Source organism: Staurois parvus, unplaced genomic scaffold (assembly GCF_062004578.1).
Source record: "Staurois parvus isolate SC_StPar_1 unplaced genomic scaffold, SC_StPar_1.0 ptg000096l, whole genome shotgun sequence".
Taxonomy (NCBI): domain Eukaryota; kingdom Metazoa; phylum Chordata; class Amphibia; order Anura; family Ranidae; genus Staurois; species Staurois parvus.
This window is the reverse complement of record NW_028317892.1, coordinates 16,528,551-16,555,675: the sequence shown is the minus strand read 5'-3', so window position 1 is coordinate 16,555,675 and position 27,125 is coordinate 16,528,551. Positions and strand designations below refer to the sequence as shown.

The 27,125-nt window shown below is 41.0% G+C and overlaps 1 protein-coding gene across 1 annotated transcript in view; it reads right to left on the bottom strand.

The window, feature by feature from the left end:
- The window catches only part of SUSD1 (sushi domain containing 1), a 259,310-nt gene that overhangs the window by 90,863 nt on the left and 141,322 nt on the right, over window positions 1-27,125 (bottom strand). The window contains exons 19-20 of the mRNA XM_089670946.1: window positions 11,645-11,735; window positions 7,117-7,363 (exon numbers count right to left, since the gene is read on the bottom strand). Of these exons, the coding sequence (XP_089527072.1) occupies window positions 7,117-7,363; window positions 11,645-11,735 (338 nt within the window). The remainder of the gene's footprint in view (window positions 1-7,116; window positions 7,364-11,644; window positions 11,736-27,125) is intronic.

The window sequence follows — 27,125 nt, the reverse complement described above, 5'->3', positions numbered from 1 at the left end:
TCCTCTCACTTCCTATTTTGACTATGGGGAAGGAAGTGAAGTTAAATCTACTCAATGGGACACAGATGGCAAAAAACCCCTCCATCATTCAGTCTAAAGGAAAAAGAATGCCTACAGTTCTACTTTAACTATTAGCAGAAAAACAGTCTGGTTGTGCTTTAGGCCCCTTTCACATGAGCGGACCGATCAGGGTCCATTTTTCAGGTGGACCCGATTGGACCCTCCATTGTCCTCTATGGAGCAGCGGGTGTAAATGGACATATGGGTTGATTCGCTAAAAATAGATAGATGTGGATCTGTCCCTCTTCCATCTAGTGGACTGGATCGTGGTTTGGTGTAAACAAACAGGCAGTCTGTTTACATCTGACTGCCCTTAGAGGAGAGTGGGCTGTGTTTGTGTCTGCTCTGCATGAGCAGAACAGACACGGACTAGCCATCCATCTACTCAGCAGGGATCAGCGGACAGATACCCCACTGAGCAAGCAAACTCCTGGAAGAGTCTGCCCCATGGGGAAGGGGGCTTATACAAGAGGTCTTGTTTGGAGCATCTACAGATGCTCTATGTGTCAATTATTTAGCTAGGACAGGCTTGCAGCCCCATGGATTATTTAGGAAACTATTGGGTTATCAACAAGTCTAAGGTCTAACCAGAATGAACAGGGAACTGAGCGGAGGCTTAAATACAGGATTGTCATAGTTCAAGCAAAGGTCAAATCATCTAGGCATAGACTGTGTAGTTGAATGGACAGAAAAATAATTGGGGGAAGAGCAAGATATTAGTTCCAGGATATCCTCAAACAATGCAAACCATAAAAGTGAAAGTGTAGACCAAGGTCAAAGCTGAGAACAAGAGTTAGGGTAAATGGGGTTCAAAATGGTCAGATAGGTAAAGGTCATTAAGAAGGAGATATGTAATGACAGGATCAAAATTAGAATGAAGCCAACCCTACATTGGACAACTAGACTAAACAGTCTAGTTCCATGTAAACACCAGTATGATAATCAGGGTGAGAACTCACACATACCAATGAACATTTGTGGCCAAATGTGCAAGCAGGTTCCTGTCTGCTGCAGATTTCACTGTGTTGTGGAGCCCATAAACAGTACACACATGAACATTTTGATATCCAGAGGCAGTCATAGATAAGCAGGAGTAGAGATACTGGATGAATTACTGTGGGAAAAGTTGCTAGAGACTCAACAGAGGATGGTAACCCCCTTAAAATGTTACTAAACCCACAACAGTAAAATCAGTCTGTATATGCAGTAATGCATGCTTGTTATACTCACTGTGGAACCTAAGGGCTTAATCCTCCGCATTGGGTAACAAGGCTGTTTGATCCTGTCTCCTCTGATCCTCCCCTTCTGCTACTGTCCCCAGTCCATCTGCTGATAGTACAGAGCTGTAGGAGGCACTCTGCACATGCTCAATTTGGCGTGTATTGCAAGAGAGTTTTTTTTCTTTGGGAGGGTGCATGTGATCAGCATAGAGCCAATCAGCAATGTCCAGACAGAGATTCAGGGGTCATGCATACTTATAGGAAATTCAGGGCTGAATGAGAAACATCTCCTACAAGCTTTACCCAGTGCTCAGCTGGACACTGATAGAGGTCACAAGACTGCTCTAACTGCTGATGAGAAAATGTATTTAGCAGTTTATATTTACTAAAATTATTGCATTTTCATGTGTGTACTGTGGGAGACCAGATATAGTGAATGCAGGGTCCAGGGTTTAGTGACACTTTAATGAAGAATGTGACTTTAGCTGGCAGAGATAAGAAAACCAGATAAAAGTTTAAAAAACTGATGTAGAACACAGAACTGTTGGATACATGCACTAATAAGCTAGTCTCTCGGCTTGAGATAGGCCAACTGTTTCTATAGAAAGGTAAAACTGTGTAAGAAGCCATTTAATTGGGCTTTACAAAGTCATAGATATGACATTTTAAACTTATTGATTACTATTTATTTCTCAAGACAGGTTTCAATAAGGATTGTTGGACAATGGCAATTAGAGATGAGTGAATTATTCAAAAATTTGATTCGGCTGATTCGCCGAATTTGAGGAAGAAATTCGATTTGATGCGAATTTATTCGCTACGAATTCAACTTATAAAAAGGGTTTCTAGGCTTCAGAGAGCCTTTATATTAGTGCAGAACACTGTACCTTTAATTTAAATGCCCTTGGAGATGAGGAAGGAGAAGGAGAAGGAGAAGGATGAGAAGAAGGAGAAGGAGAAGGATGAGAAGAAGGAGAAGGATGAGAAGAAGGAGAAGGATGAGAAGAAGGAGAAGGATGAGAAGAAGGAGAAGGAGAAGGATGAGAAGAAGGAGAAGGATGAGAAGAAGGAGAAGGAGAAGGATGAGAAGAAGGAGAAGGAGAAGGATGAGAAGAAAGAGAAGGAGAAGGATGAGAAGAAGGAGAAGGAGAAGGATGAGAAGAAGGAGAAGGAGAAGGATGAGAATAAGGAGAAGGATGAGAAGAAGGAGAAGGATGAGAAGAAGGATGAGAAGAAGGAGAAGGATGAGAAGAAGGATGAGAAGAAGGAGAAGGATGAGAAGAAGAAGGATGAGAAGAAGAAGAAGGATGAGAAGAAGGAGAAGGATGAGAAGAAGAAGAAGGATGAGAAGAAGAAGAAGAAGGAGAAGGAGAAGGATGAGAAGAAGGAGAAGGAGAAGGATGAGAAGGATGAGAAGAAGGAGAAGGATGAGAAGAAGGAGAAGGATGAGAAGAAGGAGAAGGATGAGAAGAAGGAGAAGGAGAAGGAGAAGGATGAGAAGAAGGAGAAGGATGAGAAGAAGGAGAAGGAGAAGGATGATAAGAAGGAGAAGGAGAAGGATGAGAAGAAGGAGAAGGAAAAGGATGAGAAGAAGGAGAAGGATGAGAAGAAGGAGAAGGAGAAGGATGAGAAGAAGGAGAAGGATGAGAAGAAGGAGAAGGATGAGAAGAAGGATGAGAAGAAGGAGAAGGATGAGAAGAAGGATGAGAAGAAGGAGAAGGATGAGAAGAAGAAGGATGAGAAGAAGAAGAAGGATGAGAAGAAGGAGAAGGATGAGAAGAAGAAGAAGGATGAGAAGAAGAAGAAGGATGAGAAGAAGAAGAAGGATGAGAAGAAGGAGAAGGATGAGAAGAAGAAGAAGGATGAGAAGAAGAAGAAGGATGAGAAGAAGGAGAAGGATGAGAAGAAGAAGAAGGATGAGAAGAAGAAGAAGAAGGATGAGAAGAAGGAGAAGGATGAGAAGAAGAAGAAGGATGAGAAGAAGAAGAAGGATGAGAAGAAGAAGAAGGATGAGAAGAAGGAGAAGGATGAGAAGAAGAAGAAGGATGAGAAGAAGAAGAAGGATGAGAAGAAGGAGAATTCCAAGCCGGCAAAAAGTGTATCTGCAGAGCTCCGCTATTTCTTAGCGGAGCTCTGCAGATACACTTAGCGGAGCTCTGCAGATAAACTTTTTGCCGGCTTGGAATTCTTCTTATTTTCATCCTACTTCTTCTTCTTCTTCTTCTTCATCCTCATCCTCATCCTCTTCTTCTTCTTCTGAGGATGAGGATGAGGATGAAGAAGAAGAAGAAGAAGTAGGATGAAAATGGAAACAAATAGATACAATGTTTCAACCGCTGTATGGAGTGAATGTCAGAGAACTGTCAGAAATAGCGGAGCTCTGCAGATACACTTAGCGGAGCTCTGCAGATACACTTTTTGCCGGCTTGGAATTCTTCTTATTTTCATCCTACTTCTTCTTCTTCTTCTTCTTCTTCTTCTTCATCCTCATCCTCTTCTTCTTCTTCTGAGGATGAGGATGAGGATGAAGAAGAAGAAGAAGAAGTAGGATGAAAATAAGAAGAATTCCAAGCCGGCAAAAAGTGTATCTGCAGAGCTCCGCTAAGTGTATCTGCAGAGCTCCGCTATTTCTGACAGTTCTCTGACATTCACATTTACAGCGGTTGAAACATTGTATCTATTTGTTTCCATTTATGGAACAAATAGATACAATGTTTCAACCGCTGTAAATGTGAATGTCAGAGAACTGTCAGAAATAGAGGAGCTCTGCAGATACACTTTTTGCCGGCTTGGAATTCTTCTTATTTTCATCCTACTTCTTCTTCTTCTTCTTCATCCTCATCCTCAGAAGAAGAATGAAAAGAAGAAGAAGAAGAATGAAAAGAAGAATGAAAAGAAGAAGAATGAAAAGAAGAAGAAGAATGAAAAGAAGAATGAGAAGAATGAAAAGATTCTTCTTCTTCTTTTCATTCTTCTTTTCATTCTTCTTCTTCTTTTCATTCTTCTTCTTCTTCTTTTCATTCTTCTTTTCATTCTTCTCATTCTTCTTTTCATTCCTCTTCTCATTCTTCTTTTCATTCTTCTTCTTCTTTTCATTCTTCTCATTCTTCTTTTAATTCTTCTTTTCATTCTTCTTCTCATTCTTCTTTTCATTCTTCTTCTTTTCATTCTTCTTCTTCTTCTTTTCATTCTTCTTCTTCTTTTCATTCTTCTTTTCATTCTTTTCATTCTTCTTTTCATTCTTCTCATTCTTCTTCTCATTCTTCTTTTCATTCTTCTTCTCATTCTTCTTTTCATTCTTCTTCTTCTTTTCATTCTTCTTTTCATTCTTCTCATTCTTCTTTTCATTCTTCTTTTCATTCTTCTTCTCATTCTTCTTTTCATGAAGAAGAAAAGAAGAATGAGAAGAATGAAAAGAAGAATGAAAAGAAGAAGAAGAATGAAAAGAAGAATGAGAAGAAGAATGAAAAGAAGAATGAAAAGAAGAATGAGAAGAATGAAAAGAAGAAGGAAAAGAAGAATGAAAAGAAGAAAAAGAAGAATGAAAAGAAGAAGAAGAATGAAAAGAAGAATGAAAAGAAGAAGAAGAAGAATGAAAAGAAGAATGAAAAGCAGAAGAAGAATGAAAAGAAGAAGAAGAATGAAAAGAAAAAGAAGAAGAATGAAAAGAAGAATGAAAAGAAGAAGAAGAATGAAAAGAAGAAGAAGAAGAAGAATGAAAAGAAGAATGAGAAGAATGAAAAGAAGAAGAAGAAGAATGAAAAGAAGAATGAAAAGAAGAAGAAGAATGAAAAGAAGAAGAAGAAGAATGAAAAGAAGAATGAAAAGAAGAAGAAGAATGAAAAGAAGAAGAAAAAGAATGAAAAGAAGAATGAAAAGAAGAATGAGAAGAATGAAAAGATTCTTCTTCTTCTTCTTTTCATTCTTCTTTTCATTCTTATTCTTCTTTTCATTCTTCTTCTTCTTCTTTTCATTCTTCTTTTCATTCTTCTCATTCTTCTTTTCATTCTTCTTCTCATTCTTCTTTTCATTCTTCTTCTTCTTTTCATTCTTCTTTTCATTCTTCTCATTCTTCTTTTCATTCTTCTTCTCATTCTTCTTTTCATTCTTCTTCTTCTTTTCATTCTTCTTTTCATTCTTCTTCTCATTCTTTTTTTCATGAAGAAGAAAAGAAGAATGAGAAGAATGAAAAGAAGAATGAAAAGAAGAATGAGAAGAAGAATGAAAAGAAGAATGAGAAGAATGAAAAGAAGAAGAAGAAGAATGAAAAGAAGAAGAAGAATGAAAAGAAGAATGAAAAGAAGAAGAAGAAGAATGAAAAGAAGAAGAAGAAGAATGAAAAGAAGAATGAAAAGAAGAAGAAGAATGAAAAGAAGAAGAAGAAGAATGAAAAGAAGAATGAGAAGAATGAAAAGAAGAATGAGAAGAATGAAAAGAAGAAGAATGAAAAGAAGAATGAAAAGAAGAAGAAGAATGAAAAGAAGAAGAATGAAAAGAAGAATGAAAAGAAGAAGAAGAATGAAAAGAAGAAGAATGAAAAGAAGAATGAAAAGAAGAATGAGAAGAATGAAAAGATTCTTCTTCTTCTTTTCATTCTTCTTTTCATTCTTCTTTTCATTCTTCTTCTTCTTTTCATTCTTCTTTTCATTCTTCTCATTCTTCTTCTCATTCTTCTTTTCATTCTTCTTCTTCTTTTCATTCTTCTTTTCATTCTTCTCATTCTTCTTTTCATTCTTCTTTTCATTCTTCTTCTCATTCTTCTTTTCATTCTTCTTTTCATTCTTCTTCTTCTTCTTTTCATTCTTCTTCTTCTTCTTTTCATTCTTCTTTTCATTCTTCTCATTCTTCTTTTCATTCTTCTCATTCTTCTTCTCATTCTTCTTTTCATTCTTCTTTTCATTCTTGTTCTTCTTTTCATTCTTCTTTTCATTCTTCTTTTCATTATTCTTTTCATTCTTCTCATTCTTCTTTTCATGAAGAAGAAAAGAAGAATGAGAAGAATGAAAAGAAGAATGAAAAGAAGAAGAAGAATGAAAAGAAGAATGAGAAGAAGAATGAAAAGAAGAATGAAAAGAAGAATGAGAAGAATGAAAAGAAGAATGAAAAGAAGTATTCCAGTACAGCAAAAAGTGTATCTGCAGAGAGCTCCGCTATTTCTGACAGTTCTCTGACAGTTCCTTCACATTTACAGCGGTTGAAACATTGTATCTATTTCCGAATAGAAAACATCTGTATCCTAAATGGAAACAAATAGATACAATGTTTCCACCGCTGTACATGTGAAGGAACTGTCAGAGAACTATCAGAAATAGCGGAGCTCTCTGCAGGGACACTTTTGCCGGCTGATCGGGAAAAATCGGATTCGCGCACCCGAAGTATGCTAATATTCGGATTCGCCGCGAATCGAATTTTTCCTGAAATTCGAAACGAATTCCACTTCGCCTGGTTCGATTCGCTCATCTCTAATGGCAATCATATACTGTATGAAGATGGTTAGTTTAAGGTAGTGTGCAGGAGGTGATGGAGATCTAAAAACGGAACTCCATTCAGAGGGCCCCCTAACATGCATCTCTTCACCTTACAGATCCCCATTCCCACATTACATTTCTAAAAATGACAATGCATACCTTAATTTTAATTGTCATAAATGTGGTCATCTGAAGAACTGGGGTCGCGCTTTAACCTCTGGTTAGAGGTAAGAGGTACAGTATGAATAAGTCTAGCAATTATTCAATGTATTTATGGTATTTGGACAAAATGTAATCTTTTTAAAATTTCGTTTGTTGCTTTTCATATAATAAAATGTTATTTTAGGGAGATTTTCAGAGAAACATACCTTGCTGACAGTTCTTAGTATTACACAGTAGTCTTTTCCTCGTTCTAAGGGAGCATTATAGAAGTCTCCATAGTATTGCCTGTCCCCAACCAACAGCTCCAGATGTTCGGGAGTGTCTCCAGGGAAGAACTCGGCAGTGACGTATCCCTGCATCTTAGATATATTACTGAAGTATGTGACAGCTTCCAAAGACTCACAAGTAAAAGAACACCAAGACATCGACTGCATCACAAACACCTGGTATGACCTGGAAAAAGCAAAGTGCTAATGGTGAGCTTCAAATAGAATCAACTGTCCACTGAGAACATGACTGCCAGGTTATCTTACATTTCAAATTGCCAGCAAAATAATGTCATCATTAGAATAATCTAATTATCCTAACATTTTATTTCATGAAGTCTGCTCTTGTAAAGTAGAACTTTACTGCATCTGAGCACCATAAACCAAAATGTAATTAATTTTTAATATTCAGCAAACTCCTCCATCCATCTATTTCTCTATGCTTTATTTTGCTGAGAAATCACTTTGAAAAACACCCCCTTTAATTTATGGCCATGGTCATTTTGAGTAAGGGTAGATGATTCATGTAGCATTTATTTCCTGGAATCCATCTACCCTTAGCTCAGGTGTTCAGGCAGGAGGGTGTGCTTAACTAAGAAAGTTCCTTCTCCCCTTCTCCAGATAAAAGAAAAAAATGCCCATGAAGACATCATAGGATGTATGACATAATTTTGGCCCAGGCTAGAAACCAGGAAGCAAGTGAAATATGGAACAAGTAAAAATAATAAACATTCCTATCAACAGTCTTTACAGTCTTTACTAATGTTATCCGTATAAGGATTAAAAAGAGTTAATGTTGATTGAGACAGTTTAGTTCCACTGTAAATACTGTATACAAGGAGAGTTGAGTCAGGTTAGCCGTAGCCTATTATCTGTTTAATATTCCTCTGCTTTACACAAAATGGTGAGGATGTTCATGGCAAAATAAATTCAGAACCCCTACTTTCACATTCAGGCCTATATCTTACTGATTATTAACCTCTGTGGTTGTCTCTTTGCCTGATGGCAGTGATGTGAAGCTTTCAACAGCAGTCATGATTATGGAGATAAACTGAAACCTGGGAGTGCATGCTCCCTTTGTAAAGATGACCTGTATGCATAACAATATGTGAATGTGTATTATATCAAGATATGTTTTCCCTACCAGTGTACCTGAAGCGGTTAATGCGAATATGTAAAGAACATATAAAATATATTAAGTTAATTAATCTCATCATATTCTAGTCAGCTAGGGGGAGCTAGATAGGTTTTCGGTCAGGGGGTTTGTAGCAGCCCGGTATGCATCAGCCTGGGATGAGTCGCCCAGGTCACTTTAGGTCAGGGCTGAGGGCTCTGCAGGTCAGTTCCCTGATACCTCCCTGTGCTCTAGAAGCTTGTGAAGCTTCCAGAAGGTAATAGGCAGGGGTAAGGAGGGGCTAATCTACATACTCAGGAAACTCTGGCCAATCCCCAAGCAGGAAGATTGGCATGTGTCCAGGGCAGCCTATGAGTATGGCTGAGCCTACGAGCCTACTCAGCAGGATGAGTAGTGTTAGATGGAAGACTGATTGAGAAGGCTGGGGCGTGGGTTCGGGAGAGGGGCCTACCTGCAGGCAGGTGCTGGAAAGGAGGATCTCATAGCCTCATTGTCCCCTAATGGAGGACTGCCTGTGAAGCAGGGAAAGAGCCAGCCCAGTGTAAGGCCTGAAGGCAGCCACCAACCACAAGCTTGCAGGAGAGGACTGAGTGAGCAATCCCACACCCCTTGGGCCAGATAAGGGGAGAGGGCATTTTGGTGAGAGACTAGCCCCCATCTGGGACTGTTGCTATGAAAATGGCAGTTTCTGGGGAAGTTTTCCAGGGATTCCCTTAGGCAGCTGGGTGAAGAGGAGATTTTATCTGGGGTCTGAGGTGGTACACCAGCAGGACTATAGAGATCTCCAAGAAGAGAAACTTTGTCTGTAGACTTGTACATAGTTGCTAAGGAGTTGTCTTCAAGTTGCAGTTTCTTTGGGCATCCCCTACATCCCTCAACCCCATCCAAGTTTAATACCCTTAATAAAACAAAAAAAAACTAGCTCAAGGACTGTTTACTGCCTTCAGTGTGCAAGGTCTAAAGAAAATGCGAGTTGCCTGGCTGTGAAGGACTATAGGGGGACCCAAAACGCAGCAACTGCTAAGGAGGTAGTGATACAATAGAAACCAATTAAGTATTGCTTTTCAGCAGATTAGAGCAGTGGCGATGATAAAAGTGATCAAAAATTGTCTTCTAGACGTTCTTATAGTTTGAAAATGTTGCTATTTGCCTTACTAAATAAACCCAGCAAAGATACTGCAATGGTAGAAGTAGTACAGTGCATATGTACTGTAGTGCTTATCTATATTGAAAAATCTTCTTTTCACATTTGTAATGCATTGAGTTAAATCTCCTCCCAGCATAGTCTGCTTTTCTGAACAAGATCAGCAGAAGGGGAACCCTATGGAGTGGCATGATAGAGAGGCTTACTTGCACTGTTTTAGGGAATAGACATGTAGCACCCTTCTAGTTAGCTAGAGGGAGCTATCTGATTATGTTTTAGATAGAGGGCTGAGTAGAAGCCTGGGTCAAATTTTTTAGCAGAAGGTCAAATTTGGGTGAGGGCTGGGAGGCTCTGTACATCAGCTCTCTGATATCTCCCCCTGATTTAGAAACTTGGACATTCAGTGGGTGAGGGTGAGGAGGAGCTGGTCTGCACTCTTGAGGGATCCTGACCAATCCCCAGGCAGGAGGCTTGGCATGGGGTCAGGACAACCCTTAAGAGTGGGTGAGCCTGCTCAGTAGCAGGGACCATTCGGGTGGAAGATGTGAGGAAGGCTGAGATGCAGGAGCCTGGGAGGGAGACCAGTGGGAAGGGGCCTACCTGCAGGCTGGAACTTGAGAGGAAGATCATTCAGACTTCATCGGCCCCTAGAGTGAGGACCGCCTGTGGAGCAGGGAAGGAGCCAGCCCAGTGGAAGGCTTAAAGGCAGCTACCAACTCACCAGCTCACAGGAAACAAGGACTGAGTGTGTAACCCTACACCCCCTAGGCCAGCTAAAGGGGAAAAGAGCACTCTGGTGGAAAACCTGATTAGCTCCTTACCTTGGACTGTACATTTTAAAGGGCAGGCACTGAATCCCTTTTCCCAGTGATTCCTTCAGACAGCTGGGTAAAAAAAGAGGATTTATGTGGGGTCTGGGGTGGTACAACAGGAGAGGCTGGAGAGCTCTCCAAGAAGTTCTGTCTTTGGACCTGTAGTTACAGGATGTCGTCCTCCGTTTAACAGTTTTCTCTGGCATCCCATACACCCCTTAACCCATCAGAGTTCAATACCCATTAATGAATTGAAAAAAAAAAAGAAAAAAACAAGCTCAAGGACCGTTTACTGTCTCATGCGTGCAAGATCTGAAGGAAATGTGTGTTGCCAGGCTGTGCAACAGTATAGGGGAACTCGAAACTCAGCAACTCCTAAGGGGGTAGTGCTACAGACACAAGAGCAATTCTTAATTGCTTAAATTAAAAATATAGTGTTGTCACTATAGTGACTGAATTCTTAAAAAACAATTTTTTTGATCTTCATTTTAAGCACTCATAGAGCACTTATAGTAATAATATTTTATGGTCCACAGGTGTAGGTCATATATATGCATGGTTATCTAAAATATCTCACATTTTCAGCAGAGCCAAACCCCAGCATTAAGGTAAGGCTGGCCATACATTATACAATGTTCTTGAGAATTATGGTTTAGATTTGCCAAAAACCATATAATATGAGGTAAAACCTAAACAACACTTTCAATTGTATCAAATCTGGAAGGCCCTTGCACTACATAGTTAAAGGTAAATCTAAAGGAAAATGGGCAGAAATTGGACAGAAAATTGTATAATGTATGGCCAGCCTAACTCTTTGTAGTTTCGACTCAATTCTAACCTAATGTAGGACCAACACAGGCAAACACAGCAATGAATTAAAGACATATTAGGAAATCTAAATAATCTGGCCATTTGAAACTATAGAGGAATGTTTGCTTAGGATGGAGCTCTTCTCCAGAAAAAATAAGTGTAATATGTGAGATACGCTTACCTCTGTGACACACTTTTTGAAACATGGTGTTTTAACTCTTCTGTGAATATATACTACAAGGTTATTTACTAAAACTGGAGAGTGCCCAATTTGGTGCAGCTGTGCATGGTAGCCAATCAGCTTCTAACTTCAGCTAGTTCAATGAAGCTTTAACAATAAAACCTGGAAGTTGATTGGTTTCTGTGCAGAGCTGCACCAGATTTTGAACTCTCCAGTTTCTGTAAATCAACCCCTAAATTGACTTACATCTAAACTGGGTTACATATCTTAAAGGATACCTAAACAACTATCTACAATAAATAGCTATGTTACGAGCGTACAAATTTGAACAGGTTCCAATTAAGTTAGCAATGTGAATAGTTGTGTGTTATTAGAAAGACATTTACCTTATATTTCCATTCTTGTCAGATCTTTGAAAGCTAATTTTTGGTAACTGACTGTTTACTGGTACAATTTTCACTTTTGAATGTGGAGGTTCTGAAACAAACAAATGCAGAACAAATATTTTTAAAAATGTAAGCAAGTATACATTTTTTCATACAATAATACAAAATAAATGACTAGGTAAAAGGCCAATCACAGTGGCCTTTTAAGACATGATCAGCTGTGTCCAATGACACAGCAGATCACAAAGTAAATACAGTTGCTGGTTATTGGTAGCACTTTTCTCATGCTTTCACAGCATGAGGAAAGTATTGTTGATAACTGGCAAATGTCACAGAGCAAATCTGCACTGATAATCAGGACACTGCTTATCAGTGCCCTGATTATCAGTGCTGGTCATCAGAGCCCAGCAGTGCCACCCACCAGTGCCCAGCAGTGCCACCCATCAGTGCTGCCCATCAGTGCTGTCAGTCAGTGCCCATCGGTGTCACCTGTCAGTGCCCATCAGTGCCACCTATCAGTGCCACCTATCAGTGCAGCATCATCAGTGCCTCCTCATCAATACCCACCAGTCCCGCCTCATCAGTGCCACCTCATTAGTGCAGCCTTTCAGTGCCCATCAGTGCTGCCTATCCATGCCACCTCATCCCTCCCTCCTAGATTGTAAGCTCCAAGGAGCAGGGCCCTCTAATCCCTCTTGTATTGATCTGTACTGTTACTGTACTGTCTCCCTCCATAATGTAAAGTGCTGAGCAAACTATCGGCGCTATATAAGTCCTGTATAATAATAATAATCAGTGCAGCCTATCAGTGCCCATCAGTGCTGCCTATCCATGCCATCTCATCAGTGCTGTCTATCAGTGCCCATCAGTGCTGCCTAACAGTGCAGCCTCATCAACGCACATCAGTGAAGGAGGAAAATTAATTGTTTGCAAAATTTTATAATAGAAACAAAGAAAAACTTTTTTTTCAAACTGTTTTCTCTTTTTTTTACTGCAAAAAATAAAAACCTAGTGGCGATTAAATACCACCAAAAGAAAGCTCTATTTGTGTGAAAAAAATTATAAAAAGCTCATATGGTTAAATGTTGCATGACCGTGCAATTGTCATTCAAAGTGCGACAGCACTGAAAACTGAAAATTGGCCTGGGCAGGAAGGGGGTAAAAGTGCCTGTTAGGCAAGTGGTTAAGAATTGAACAAGGAGGATAGGTGAATAGGTCTCAATCCAGTATCTGTGCATGTTATGGCTGAGATTATAAGCTACAGAATATGCCCTGGATAGCCCTGTTTACAGGTAAAGCCACAGCTGCAGAGTTTGTCCCAGTGAAACAGCAATATGGTACTGCTGGCTTGAGTAAAAGCCACTTCCGAAGCCATCAGTGTTTACCCCAGCATCAGGGCTGCTGGTAGAAACCATGGGGCCCCATACAGCCAACCTGACAGGGTCCCCCCTAAAAAAAAAAAAAAAGCTTACTATGCTTCAGTTATAAATGAACACAATGAGTGATAGGTTCTGATTACTCAATGTGTTCATTCAGGAAAGAAAGGTGCTGGTAAATGTGACATATATACAGGACCCTTCCCCTACTCTCAGTCCTGAGGGATCCTTTTGTGTGCTTGCAGCTGCGGTGGGAAGGAGAGAAGGGGAGCCAGGTACACTGCGGGGGGCCTGGGCAGGGGAAACATATTGGTACACGGGGAGGGTCATGCGTGTGGTGGGGAGGCAATTACTTAAACCGATCCCCTGTATTGGTCTCTCTGCAGCAGCTGAAAGCCAATGGGAGGGAGAGAAGAAGCCAGCTTTCAGCTGCTGCAGAGAGAACCATACAGGGGATTGGTTCTAGTTATTGCCCCCTGCCATGCCAATCACCCTCCCTGCCCACATCTGATATCTGATTCACCCAGGCTGGGCCCCGTAGAGGAGGACTGATGGTACCCCCTTATCCGCGGGTCTGCCCAGCATAGCAGCATACAGCCATTCACTTGTATTGATGACTGTATGTGGCATGTGCTGCTCTCTGGGTGCCATTAAGCGCAGGGGACTTTGCTCCTCAGTACATGGGAGTTGGTAAGTGTCCATGTGCATGAGGCATAAGAATTAGTGTATTAGTGTTGTTTTCATGTCAAGTAGAAATAAAATGTAAACATTTCCATTGTTACACTTACATCTGGTTGCACTATTACAATAACAAACCAAGTATCATGATTTGTTGTTTTTCCAGTAAAATGTGTAAAAAAAGCAGTTACATCAGGAATGAAAAAATAGAATATGTATATGACTGTGGAAAATATTTCCAGTATTGCAAAGTAAAGTTGGGCATTTTCCCACGGCACCCAATAACATTGTTTAGAAGGATAAGTTTACCTTTTAACAAAAATAATAAATGCAAATTTTTTTGCAGGTAAATAAATGTGAATTTACTATTTTCTGTTTTGGGAGCCTGGAAAGCATTGCAGCAATACTGCAGACCTGTCAGAGTATCAGTGTGCTTGTAGCTCAGACAGGAAGAATCAATGGGGCACCACAGTGCTCACAGCGCCATGGTAGTTCATTGACAACTACAAGCTGACAGCCGCTGAGGCTGTTGGAACTTGTCGTTTTTCCATTTACAGAACACTGTGAATGAGTGATGTGGCCAGGCGGGTAGAGCCCTACACAGCCACGTTTTTTAAAAAATTGTGACAGCTTGCAGACGGAGAAGATCCCCCCTGCTAGCTGTCAAAACAGGGGATCAAGGGAGAGCGGAAGTTGGTCCTTTTGTAACATGTTACATGTTATACCATTAATATGGGTGTGACATGTAACATGTTACAAAAGGTAAACTTATCCTTTAATTCGTATTCCAGTACAGACTAGAGGAATGTGGACACTTGATTGATAGCTGGGAGTAATTATTCCAGTTTTCTTGTACTCTGCTCACAAATCAACCAGGTGGTTGGGAAATGTTTAGGAACCCATTTACACTTTGCAGCGCTGGTGCATTGATTAAGCCCTGGTTCACACCAACGCAGCTCTGAAATCGTGCTACTTCAAAGCCGTAGATCAGTGCGATTTCCTGTGCGGCTTGTCGGCATCTGTGTGACTTCATGCACAGATGTTAATGCAAGTCGTACATGAAATTGCAAAAAATAGTATAGGAACACTTTTCAAAGTCAGTGCAACCCAGAGTCACACCGATTTGAACAGCTCCAAATAGGGTGCGACTTTAAACTTTAAACTGTCAAGTTGCATGACAAATCGCACTGGAGTGAACCAGGGCTTAAACTGTCATAAACTGTCAAACTTAAGCCTGGGCTCACACTGATGCGATGCAGAATTTGCAGCATTTTCAGTGTGCATTCCACACCACATCAGAATCGCACCCCGTTCATGCAAACCGCTGCAGGGGTGTATGTTAAGTTAACAACACACCGAAATCGGTCCACAAAATGCTGTGCAATGTGCAGAATCAGATCGCATAAGTGTGCATACCCATGCAATCCGATTCTAGTGAGGACCCAAAAAAGGGTCCTGCATCTTTTTGGTGCAGGTGCGGTGCGATTAGAGCCATACACAATGTATAGCTCCAATTGCACCGCACACAAATCACATTTGTACATTTGGATTTGCACAGGAATGAGGTGCGGTTCCTGTGTGAATCACATGTGATATACCGCACCGCATATATGTGAACCCGTGGTAAAAGCACATTGCATTAAGGCAGCTCATTCAAATGAATTGGTTGCTAATGCACCAGAACAGTCAAACAAACAAGTATACAGCATTTTTTCCAACACAGTGCATGGTAATGCATTATCTTGTGTTGCACGTGCATTGGAGGTTCATAGGGTTAGTGCATCAGGAGGTCATTTGTAATGAATAGCACATCAATGCGCTAAAGCACATACTGCAGTGCATACACTGGAGAGGTATAAATGAGCCCTAAATCTATGCACGATAGTATATATTCATGACTACTTCGGACTAGACGAAAGTCTTCAAATAGATAACTACAAATATCCCATGCCAAACCAATAAAATACAAAAGTTATTATAATTGCAAGAGTGATGTTTTTTCTATACTTTTTACATTTACAAAGTGCTAAATAATATGCTAAATAACAGCTTAATTTAGCTTGATTTTCTTAATTTAATATTTTCTCTGTGAAAATGAGGAAATATTAAATGGTTGCTAATATACAGTGAACTGCATCTATTTATGTACGTCAGGGAACAATATTTGTGAAAAAACAAAATGTTTGGAAATTCTGCACTTTCCAGCTTTGTACAAAGGCACAGTGCCATCTAGCGTGTAACTGTCGTATTACTAAGATACTATCATGCTCTATAGAAACATAGGAAATTTGGCTATTACATTTGATTTTGTAAAAAAAATAGCTAAAAAATTTCCTCCACAACAAACATAGACTATTTGATACATTAATTTTTTTAAAACGTGTTTTTTGTCAGCAAAACAGTGTCATTTTCTCAGCAGACTTCAGAGTAATATTTCCCCTTAACTTAGGCATTTGGCAGAGCAGGCAACATAGATGTGTTTATTAGCTTCTCTTACAGGCAAATATTTATTGAAAAATGTATTTCTGGCAAAAGGATCACTTTAAAATGATACAGGTGATCCTTCCATGAAGGTCCTTGTTCAGGAACGTCCTGTTATAGGGTGACAATAGCCTAGTTCTGTTTTCCAATTGTACTCCACTTGTCACTTGGGTTTTCAATGGCGACTACAAGTCCACTGTTGTGACCATGAGGAAACCCACCCTGAGAAATGACAAGCAGCCATTGCTTAAAGTAACATTAAACCATCACCGCCAGCCGTGGCCACGGATGTCAATCACCGGGTCTGGGCTGGTAATTACCCGCTGGCGCAGGTGATTACTGAGCATTTCTGACGGGGAGGAAGATTGTTTTGTTTACAAACAATCTTCCTCCCTGTCAGCTCGAGCACACTGCTCGGCATGGCTTTTCACAGTACAGCCATCCCGATCAGTGTGCTTACAGTGAAGAACAAGCCCCCCGCCCCCTAGTAAAACACTCCCAGCACATAGTTTACCCTTTGATTGCCCCTCACATTAACCCCTCCCTGCCCAGTGCCATTAGTATAGTGTCAGTGCTTGTTTTTTTAGCACTTATCACTGTATTGGTGTCACTGGGGTGTCAGTGACACCAAGTTAGTTCCCCCCAGTGTTAGAATGTCTGCCGCAGCCCCGCTAAAAGTTGCTGATCGCCGTCATTACTAGTAGAAAAAAAATCCCATTACCAAACACTATAACTTTCACGTAAACCAATTAATTTACACGTATTGGGATTTTTTTAGCATAATACATTTTGGCCTAAATTTATGATGAAATTTGATTTTTTTTATTTTTTTACTGGACATGTTTAATAGCAAAAAGTCCAAAATATTGTTTTTTTCTCAAAATTGTCAGTCTTTTTTTGCTTATAGCGCAAAAAATAAAAAAAACCAACAGGCAATCAAATACCACCAAAAGAAAGCTCAATTTGTGGAAAAAGAAGGACGTAAATGTCATTTGGGTGCAGCGTTGCATGACCGCACAATTGTCAGTTAAAATAATTCAGCACTGTAATGCAGAAAATGACCTGGTCATGAAGGGGGGTAAATCCTCAGAAAGGCAAGTGGTTAATTGGTTTATGTGAAAGTTATAGTGTTTACAAATGGTGGTATATACAGGGCCACTGATAAGGGGGTACCCTTGGCCCTCCTGTAGGGGGCCCGGCCCCATCAGCTGTAGAGGGGGGCCAGGGCAGCTGACAAGCCCATCTGCAGCTGCAAAATTCCATTGATAGCCTCCTGTCATTCTATCACACAGCGGTGATGTTAGAGGCACTCCTGCTCTGCTCCACAGGCTTGAGACTTTCAAGTTTCCTTCTGTTTATAGTTGATTGCAACTTTGTTCCTCTCCCCCAGACTGCTGATCCCTTTCTGTTCACTGCTACAAAACCCTCTCCTCATACAACTTGACCCCCTCCCCTCTCCTGTCATCACCTTTTCCCTCTGCAAATCTATGTATCACCGCCCCACTCTTTTTATTTAACTATTTATTTACTGATCAAGTTAATGTGTCTAATTTCCTATCACATACAGCTCAGATCTCACATTATTATATGATTCCTGATTGTATCTCACCACTAATCTGATTGAATGCACAGTTCCTGGTCAGTCCTGTTCCCTGACCTATAATAATCTTTAGAGCCAGTTCACACTACAGGCATTTCAGTTGCTTTTTTTTCTGCATCCAAAATGCACAGAAAGTAGGTTATATGGTTGTCAATGTCACAGTTCACATCAGTGCTTGCAGTTCCAGTGTGTTCTGGTTGCAGAAAAAAAAAACAGAACATAATGCATTTTTTCTGCACAGAACGGTAACACGGTAAAATGCATCAAAAATGCACTAGAACATACATGTCCCTAATTAAATTGAAGAAAAAGAGAGGGGGGAAAATTAACTGGAATGCATAAAAAACGCACTGGAACGTGTCAAAAAACACATAAAAAATCCACCGGAATACGCTAAAAATGCGTAAAAAATACGCATGCAAAAATGCATTTGGTAGTGTAGACTGCTTTTCTATAGAGTGAAATTACTATTAGAACTTGTTCACACCATCTGTGGTGCAGACACGCATACAAGAGCATGCATTTCTTGCACAGCAAAGAAATGCAACGCCCTTTGCAGATGTGTGCAGGTACCATGAATACTTAATTGCACCTCCACACATCTAGTAAACACAGATGCATTCACAACCACCAAAACACATGGCACCACACTACTGTGCGGTTAGGTGCAACACACTTTTTAAAAATAATATGCCTGCAGTATTTTTGCATGTTCCCACACATTAGGCAGCCCATTGAAATTAATGGGCTGAGGGAAAAATAATTAGAAAAATGCCACATTCACACAGGTCCTCTGGCCTGTACAGCATGAATTAGTGGGTTGTTCATGTGGCTGGAGACACCTGTTACACTATGGGGACACAGCAGCTGTATGAACACAGGTTTTAATCTGACAGGTGTGAAGGCGTGGGGAAGTGGCCCTGAATGCTCACTGTGTGTACAGGGCTGTATACCTGCACCCATGTGCCTGTAACATTAGGACCTGCAGTGTTTCCATAGTGTAACATAGGTTGTCTGCAAACAGCTCCAGCCACATTAACAAACCACTGATTCCCACTCTACAGGCCACAGCACCCATGTGAATGAGCCCCAAGACCTCAATTACACACACAGTTTTATTTATTAACTCAGTACAGCTTTATCATTTAGATTTAGCAGGAATTTTGTTGGGATTGAGTACATTAATAACGTTTTTAGTGTATTTTTACCATAAATATAATTTTGATATTTTCTCTGGCGGTGGTGGTGGTGGGGGGGGGGGCTGTCAGGTATGCTGTATTGGACCCCGTGATATCTAACTGCGGCCCTGGAGATATATATACTGGAATTGTTATTTAATTTTTTATACTAGTAATAGTGGCGATCAGCGACTTATAGCGGGACTGCGGCATTCTGACACTGAGTGGGAACTGACTAACTGCTGCTGATATCCCCAGTGACACTAATACAGTGATCAGTGCTAGTAAAAAGCACTGAGACTGTACTAATGACACTGGGCAGGGATTAACATCTGGGGCAATCAAAGGGTTAACTGTGTGCTGTGTGTGTTTCACATTGTGTGCTGTGTTTTACTAGGGAGAAATGCTGCTTTGTATTTCTTTGCTGTGCAGAGAGATACAAAGCAGCATGCCCATGCTGACAGGAGAGAGATCTGTGTTGTTTACACACAGATCTCTCCTCTCTCAGCCCTTCCAATGATCACTGAGTCCCAGCCGGGTAGATGTTAGGAGCTCCCAAAAAGGAAAATCATACACATAGTGTGATACCGTAAAACATTTAAACAAAAACTACTGCAAAAAAGCTACTCACACATAGTGAGCCTAAAACAGGTATTTCCCTTTAAATCCCAATTGTAAATCCACTAAGTGTACTGTGTGGCACCACTCACTTCATGCAGCTTTCCAGATATTAACATTTTCTGTGCATATCCACTTAATCACTGAAGAACGTTCATCCACCTCAATCCCCAAGAGAATATATGCAAAACTTTTCAGAAAAACCAAATATAATACATTATGTGTATGATTTTCTTTTTTGGGAGCTCTTAACATCCAATTGGAATTGTGAGGGGAGGTCATCACCCAAGAAGGATAATTCAGAGCAACTAGGGAAGAGGATTCAACAGTGGTTGATGAACGCTTCACAATACTGACTGGAGGGTAAGGGTGTATATAAAGGAGCACATAAACCCAATTAAATGTGCGCACATTATATGATTTTAAGCATTGCACATATGGAGTAGAACATAGTACACCATACAGAATCAGAATCAGAAACTGTATTGTCATTTTACAATAACAATCATAAAATGAAACACAGTTGTAGCTCCCTCACGTTAAAAAAAGGAATTCCGCGCTCAACATAAAGACACTTAACCAAAAACAGCATACATACCGTAATAAAAACATAACTCCCAATCCATTTATTCCACAGGACGTCTAGTGTTCAACAGCCACACAGATCGAGGAAAGAAGCTATTCCTCAACCTGGTAGTATGAGAACCAATACTTCTATACAGGGGCGGACTGACCATTTGAAAACTCGGGCACTGCCCGAGGGCCTGGGGTCAGTAGGGGGCCCCATGAGATGCCCCTGGTTCCTTTTTCATAGGCTTCTTTGAGTTTGGGCAAGGACACAGGGGCCCCATGATCCCCTATTGCCCGGGGGCCCCATGAGTTGTCAGTCCGCCCCTGCTTCTATACCTCACCTCCTTCAAACGACCCCTAAGGGCCAGACAGCTTTCAGGATCACTCTGGACCCTTATCTACTGACGATAAGTACCTCTCCTCACGTTGTGGATCTCTTTAGGGGACTTCCATTACCCCCGGTCAGCAGCCTCGCACATGGTGGTGAACTGGATCGATTGGCTTTTCACACACGTGTCAGGTACACAGTTGCGTGAAGCCTACTGAGAGCAACTGGATGGACTTTAATTTTTTGAATGGACACTTCTTCGAAAGCAAGTTGTAGTCTCTCTGGATAGTCTCTCCCTCTTGCTGATCTAGTAGCTTTATATATTAATTTTTACCACTCCGGACAACATTTTTCCTCGTCCCAGAGTAGCACAGCAAGCAGGTGGGTGGGTAGAGTCAGGAGAGGCAAAACCCTCTCCCTTGTCGTTTGAAGGAGGTGAGGAGGCAATTTAGCCTTAGGAGGTGAAGAGTGACACGTTCACGGAATATGAACACCTTTTTTTTGCACCTTGCATGAATTTGTTATCACTTGTTTTTTATGGACATTTTATTTTGATGATTTTGAGTGGCATGTGAAGTGTGGTCACTGTATTACACTTAGAGCACTGTGAAAATTATCCCTTGTGCAAACGGTAGTTATTATTATTTTTTGATTATGTGGGCACTAATGTGAAGAGAATAATTATTGAGTGGCACTTTATAATTAAGATATTTCATTTAATTATTCATTTTTGAATAATTATTGACACAATTGCATGTGAGCACATTTTTTTGTATTGCACATAGTATTGTTTTGAGCGCTGCACTATCTATAATCATTATCCCATTAACCACTTGCCCTCCTGAGGATTTACCCCCCTTAATGACCAGGCCTCTTTTTGCTACTCGGCGCTGCACTAATTCAACTGATAATTGCGCGGTCATGCAATGCTGCACCCAAATGAAATTTACATCCTTTTTTCACACAAATAGAGCTTTCTTTCTGTGGTATTTGATCACCTGTGCGCTTTTTATTTTTCACGCTATTAACAAAAAAAGACCAAAAACTTTTAAGAAAAACGACATTTTTTACTTTCAGCTATAAAAAATATATAGTAAACTCAGAGTTGGTTATAAATTTAGGCCAAAATGTATTCTGCTACATGTTTTTGGTAAAAAAAATCCCAATAAGTGTATATTGATTGCTTTGTGTGGAAGTTATAGCATCTACAAACTATGGTATAGATACTGCAATTTATGCCATTTTTCTGCTATACAGCGCTGCGCTAGTTTAACGGACAATTGCGCGGTCATGCAATACGGTACATAAATAAAATGTATGTCCTTTTTTTCCCACAAATTGAGCTTTCTTTCGGTGGTATTTGGTCGCCTGTGCGGTTTTTATTTTTTGCGCTATAAAAAAAAAAACGCTAACAATTTTGACGAAAAAAAACAATATTTGGACTTTTTGCTATAAAACATGTGCAATAAAAAAAAATGTAAAAATCAAATTTAGTCATAAATTTCTGCCAAAATGTATTCTGCGACATGTCTTTGCTAAAAAAAAAACCCAATACGTGTAAATTAATTGGTTTACGTGAAAGTTAAATGGCGGGAAAGATACTGGGATTTTTAATTTTTTTTATACTAATAATGGCGGCGATCAGCGAATTATGGCGGCGATCAGTGACTTATGGCAGCGATCAGCGACTTATGGCAGGACTGCGTCGGACATTCTGACACTGGGGGGGAACTGACTTGGGGTCACTGACATCCCCAGTGACACCAATACAGTGATCAGTGCAAAAACAAAAAAACACTGACATTGTACTAATGGCACTGGGGAGGAAGGGGTTAACTTTTTTATTTACTAAAAGGGTTAACTGTGTGAGGGGAGTGTTTTACTAGGGGGCGGGGTGTGTACTGCACAGGAACAAGGCTGTTCTGGAGAGATAAACTCTTCTCTCCAGATCAGCATGTCAGGAGCTGACAGGGGACTGAGAGAAAGCACGGCTGCAGTGTAAACACTGCAGCCGTCCTCTCTGTCAGTGATTGCCGCTAATTGCCAGGACACGGTAGGTAATGACCGGCCGTGACCCGGGGATTGACACCTGCGGCCACGATCGGTGGGATGGGTAGGGCGGGCACGCGCCTCTCGCGCGCCCCCTACCTGTTTTGCAAACGCACGTTTTAAAACGTGGTTTTGCTCAGCCGTGCCGACCTGCACCGTATTTCTACAGTGGCTGGTCGGCAAGAAGTTAATCATCACTGGCTCATCATCATCTCCTTTGTTGTTGCTACTGTAGCACTACCCTTGTGAGGGGCTCTGTGTTGTGGGTATCCCTAAGCCTATCTACGCACAGCCAGGCAACAGGTATTTCTTGCACCAACTTGCATCCAAAGAAATGACCTGTCCATGGCTTGGTTTTGTTATTATATTAAGGGAAATCAACTTAGATGGGGAATAGGGATTATGGGATGCCCAGTTTGGCTTGAAACAATGGAAGGGGGACACTTCCCTTCTAAGTACAAAGGCAAATCCAAGATTGTTCTTTTCCTGAAATCCATCAGTCATTGCAAATCAGTAGCAGCTACCCTTTATGGGTGAGGAACTAGCAGCCCCTAAAAAATCATTTTACTTCTTGTAGCTACATGCAGAGACATCTTCTCTCCCCTTAGAGAGCTGCTTCCAGCTCCACAGCCTGCGAACACTACCAGTCCTCCTGGCTTCTTGGAAGATCTCCCTGGACAAGTATTCAGGTTTGAGCCCAGTGCTGTCTGTAGAAAGCTTGCTACGTTTGGCAGTCTTTCCCCTTGTAGATTCCAAAGTGTACTGCTGTACTCACACTGTCCACAGATTCAGGAGGAGGCAAAAGAGCCACAACCTGTTATCCAGCTGATCTGCAATAACCCAACCTTAACCACATGCCGCCCAGCAACTGTAGAAATATGTTGGCAGGGTGGCACGGCTGGGCAAAACCACGTTTTAAAACGTGTGTTTGCAAAACAGGTAGGGGATGCGCGCGGGGCACGCTACCTCCCTACCTGTCCCGCCGATCACGGCCGCGGATGTCAGTCGCCGGGTCACAGTTGGTCGTTAGCGGCTGTATCCTGCCGATTAGCGGCAATCACTGACAGAGAGCAGGGCTGCAGTAGCTCTGCTTTCTGTCAGTTCCCTGTCAGCTCCTGACATGCTGAGCCGGAGAGAAGAGTTTATCTCTCCCGATCAGCTGTCCCCCGTGCAGTACACACCCCCGCCCCCTAGTAAAACATTCCCCTCACACAGTTAACCCTTTCAGTAAATAAAAAAGTTAACCCCTTCCTCCCCAGTGCCATTAGTACAGTGTCAGTGTTTTTTTTTTTGCACTGATCACTGTATTGGTGTCACTGGGGATGTCAGTGACCCCAAGTCAGTTCCCCCCAGTGTCAGAATGTCCGCGCAGTCCCGCCGTAAGTCGCTGATCGCCGCCATAAGTCGCTGATCGCCGCCATTATTAGTATAAAAAAAAATTAAAAATCCCAGTATCTTTACCGCCATTTGTAAACGCTATAACTTTCACGTAAACCAATTAATTTACACGTATTGGTTTTTTTTTAGCAAAGACATGTCGCAGAATACATTTTGGCCGAAATTTATGACGAAATTTGATTTTTACATTTTTTTTACTGGACATGTTTTATAGCAAAAAGTCCAAAATATTGTTTTTTTTCTCAAAATTGTCAGACTTTTCTTTTATAGCGCAAAAAATAAAAACCGCACAGGCGATCAAATACCACTGAAAGAAAGCTCTATTTGTGTGAAAAAAAGGACATAAATTTCATTTATATACCGTATTGCATGACCGCGCAATTGTCCGATAAACTAGTGCAGCACTGTATAGCAAAAAAATGGTGTAAATTGCAGTATCTATACCATAGTTTGTAGACGCTATAACTTTCACACAAAGCAATCCATATACACTTATTGGGATTTTTTTACCAAAAACATGTAGCAGAATACATTTATAGGCCTAAATTTATAAGTAACTTTGAGTTTACTATATATTTTTTATAGCTGAAAGTAAAAAATATTGTATTTCTTCAAAATTTTTGGTCTTTTTTCGTTTATAGCGTGAAAAATAAAAAGCGCACAGGTGATCAAATACCACCGAAAGAAAGCTCTATTTGTGTGAAAAAAAGGACATAACTTTCGTTTGGGTGCAGCATTGCATGACCGCGCAATTATCAGTTGAATTAGTGCAGCGCCGAGTAGCAAAAAGAGGCCTGGTCATTAAGGGGGGTAAATCCTCAGGAGGGCACGTGGTTAAGCACATGACTCACACAACTACCAGGAGTCATACACAATGATTATGCCTATAATACACTACACTATTCTAGTCGTGAACTAGAGGGTGCTACACTACATTTAACTGTAAATTGTTCTCTCTGAACCATCCAACTAGATTTTCAGTATCCTGGCAATATGCCGAATCATTGCCACCCTTTATTTTCCTCACTAACGTGGTGTTGTCTGTGAATTTTAATATAGAGTCCCCCTCGAAATGAGAAACATAAGTGCATAAAGTAAACAAAAAAGGGATTAGCACACATCTCTGTGGCACGCCTGTATCAAGGGACAGCATTGATGAGTAAAAATTACCAACTTTTACCCTCTGCTGCCTATCAGCCTGGAAATCCAAAATCCAGTTACAAAGCATTGAGCTCAATCCCAAAAAGTTCATATTGGCAACAAGCTTCATTGGAAAAATCATATTAAATACATCCTCCATAGATCTATTTTCTTTAAAAGCAAACTGGTAGCTATCTATCCCTGGGGGAATATGATGTTTAATATGATTTAAGATGAATTTCTCAAAGCACTTCATTACTATTGGAGTCAGGGCCACAGAGCGATAATCCTTAAGGCAGGTAATACTAGATTTCTTTGGGATTGGAACAATTATTGATGACTTCAAGCAAGAGGGCACCCCCGCCTGCTGTAAAGAAACATTAAGGATGTCTGCAAAGATATCTGCCAATTGAAAGGCACATCTCTTTACAATAATCACTGGGATGTTATCAGGCCCTGCAGATTTCCGCTCATTAACCCTCAACAACCCCAAACGCACATACTGAGCAGTGATTTTAATAGGCATATCCCCAGATAGTATAGGGAACCTAACAATAATATCCTTATTTTGATGATTGAAATAGGCATAAAACTGATTCAATTTTAAAGAGGCCTCATGTTCCCCTGTGTCAGCCTGTCTTATTTTATAACCTGTAGCTGAATGAATAGTCTTCCACATGGTCCCAATGCTAGCAGAGTCTCCAGTCTTAGTTTATACATTTGCTTAGCCTCCCTAATGTCTACTCTTAAAGTAGAGCTCCACCGAAAAGGGGAAGTTCCGCTTTAAAGACTGATCCCCCGCTCCCCATTAAGGATTGGTACTTTTGGGGAGCGGGGGTGGGCGCGGGTACCCAAATTTGACAGGTACCCGCTCCCACTTCTGCTGAGATCGCCTAGGCGATCAGAAGCGGAAGTTGTCCTCCTACCTTCCCTCCCTGTAGTCTTCTGGGACATGTGACAGGTCCCAGAAAACTACGGGCCCATTCAGGAAGCACAGCACTACTCGTACATGCGCAGTGGGCACCCGGCTGTGAAGCCGCAAGCTGTCACAGCCAGGTGCCCACACTAAAGATGCCAGTGCCAGGGAGAGAAGACGGCTGGTGAAATGGGCTGCGAGGAGGACACCGCGGGGTTGTGGGACAGGTAAGTGGCTGTTTTTTTAAAAGTCAGCAGCTACAGTTTTTGTAGCTGCTGACTTATTTTTTTACAGTGTGAGTGGAACTCCACTTTAACCTCCTCCTTGCCACCCAATGTGCCTCCCTACCACCTGATCTAAAGGCGGTATTCCTATCCCTAACCAGTGTCCTCACCTCCCTATCCACCCAGGGTTTCTGATTAGGAAAGTGATTAATTCTACATCTTCTGTACACTTACTCACATATGACATTACCACAGAGCAATACTCCTCCACATTGAGCTGATTGACTGTGGTATAGTCTCCTCTCTCTCTTTTTTTCTTTTTCTTTTGAGATTCTTTCCTGTTATGAGGATTTTAATCAAAACCTCAAGAATAAAGAGATGGTTTTATAGTAGATTTATTGAATATAAGGGCCCTGAACATTCATCTAAAAAGGACACTCAAAGGGACATTGACTTTTTAGCGCTGATACTGTGCTTCGGAAATTGTTTAGCTTTGCATGTCATTATAAAGCAGTTCTTTACCCTAGAAGAAAAAAGTCAGCAGATACAAATACTGTAGCTGCTGACTTTTAATAAAAGGCCACTTACCTGTCCAAAGATCCAGTGTCGTCCTCTCTTGGGCTAGTTCTTCACCAGTCTTTTGGTCCACAGCACCGTCGTCTTTAGTGTAGGAAGCCAGCTCTGACAGCTTGTGGCTCTACTGCCAGCAGCTCACTACGCATGTGCGTGCCACGTTGTGCTTCATGAATGGTCCCACAGCCTTCTGGGACCTGTAACATGTCCCAAAAGGCTGTGGGCAAAGAAGAGAAAACTTCTGCTTGGACCACCTAGGTGATCTGAGCAGAAATGGGAGCAGGTACCTTTCTAAACTAGGTTAAAAGGTACCCACTACCTTATATGCTAAATGTGGTAGAGGAGAGGGGGA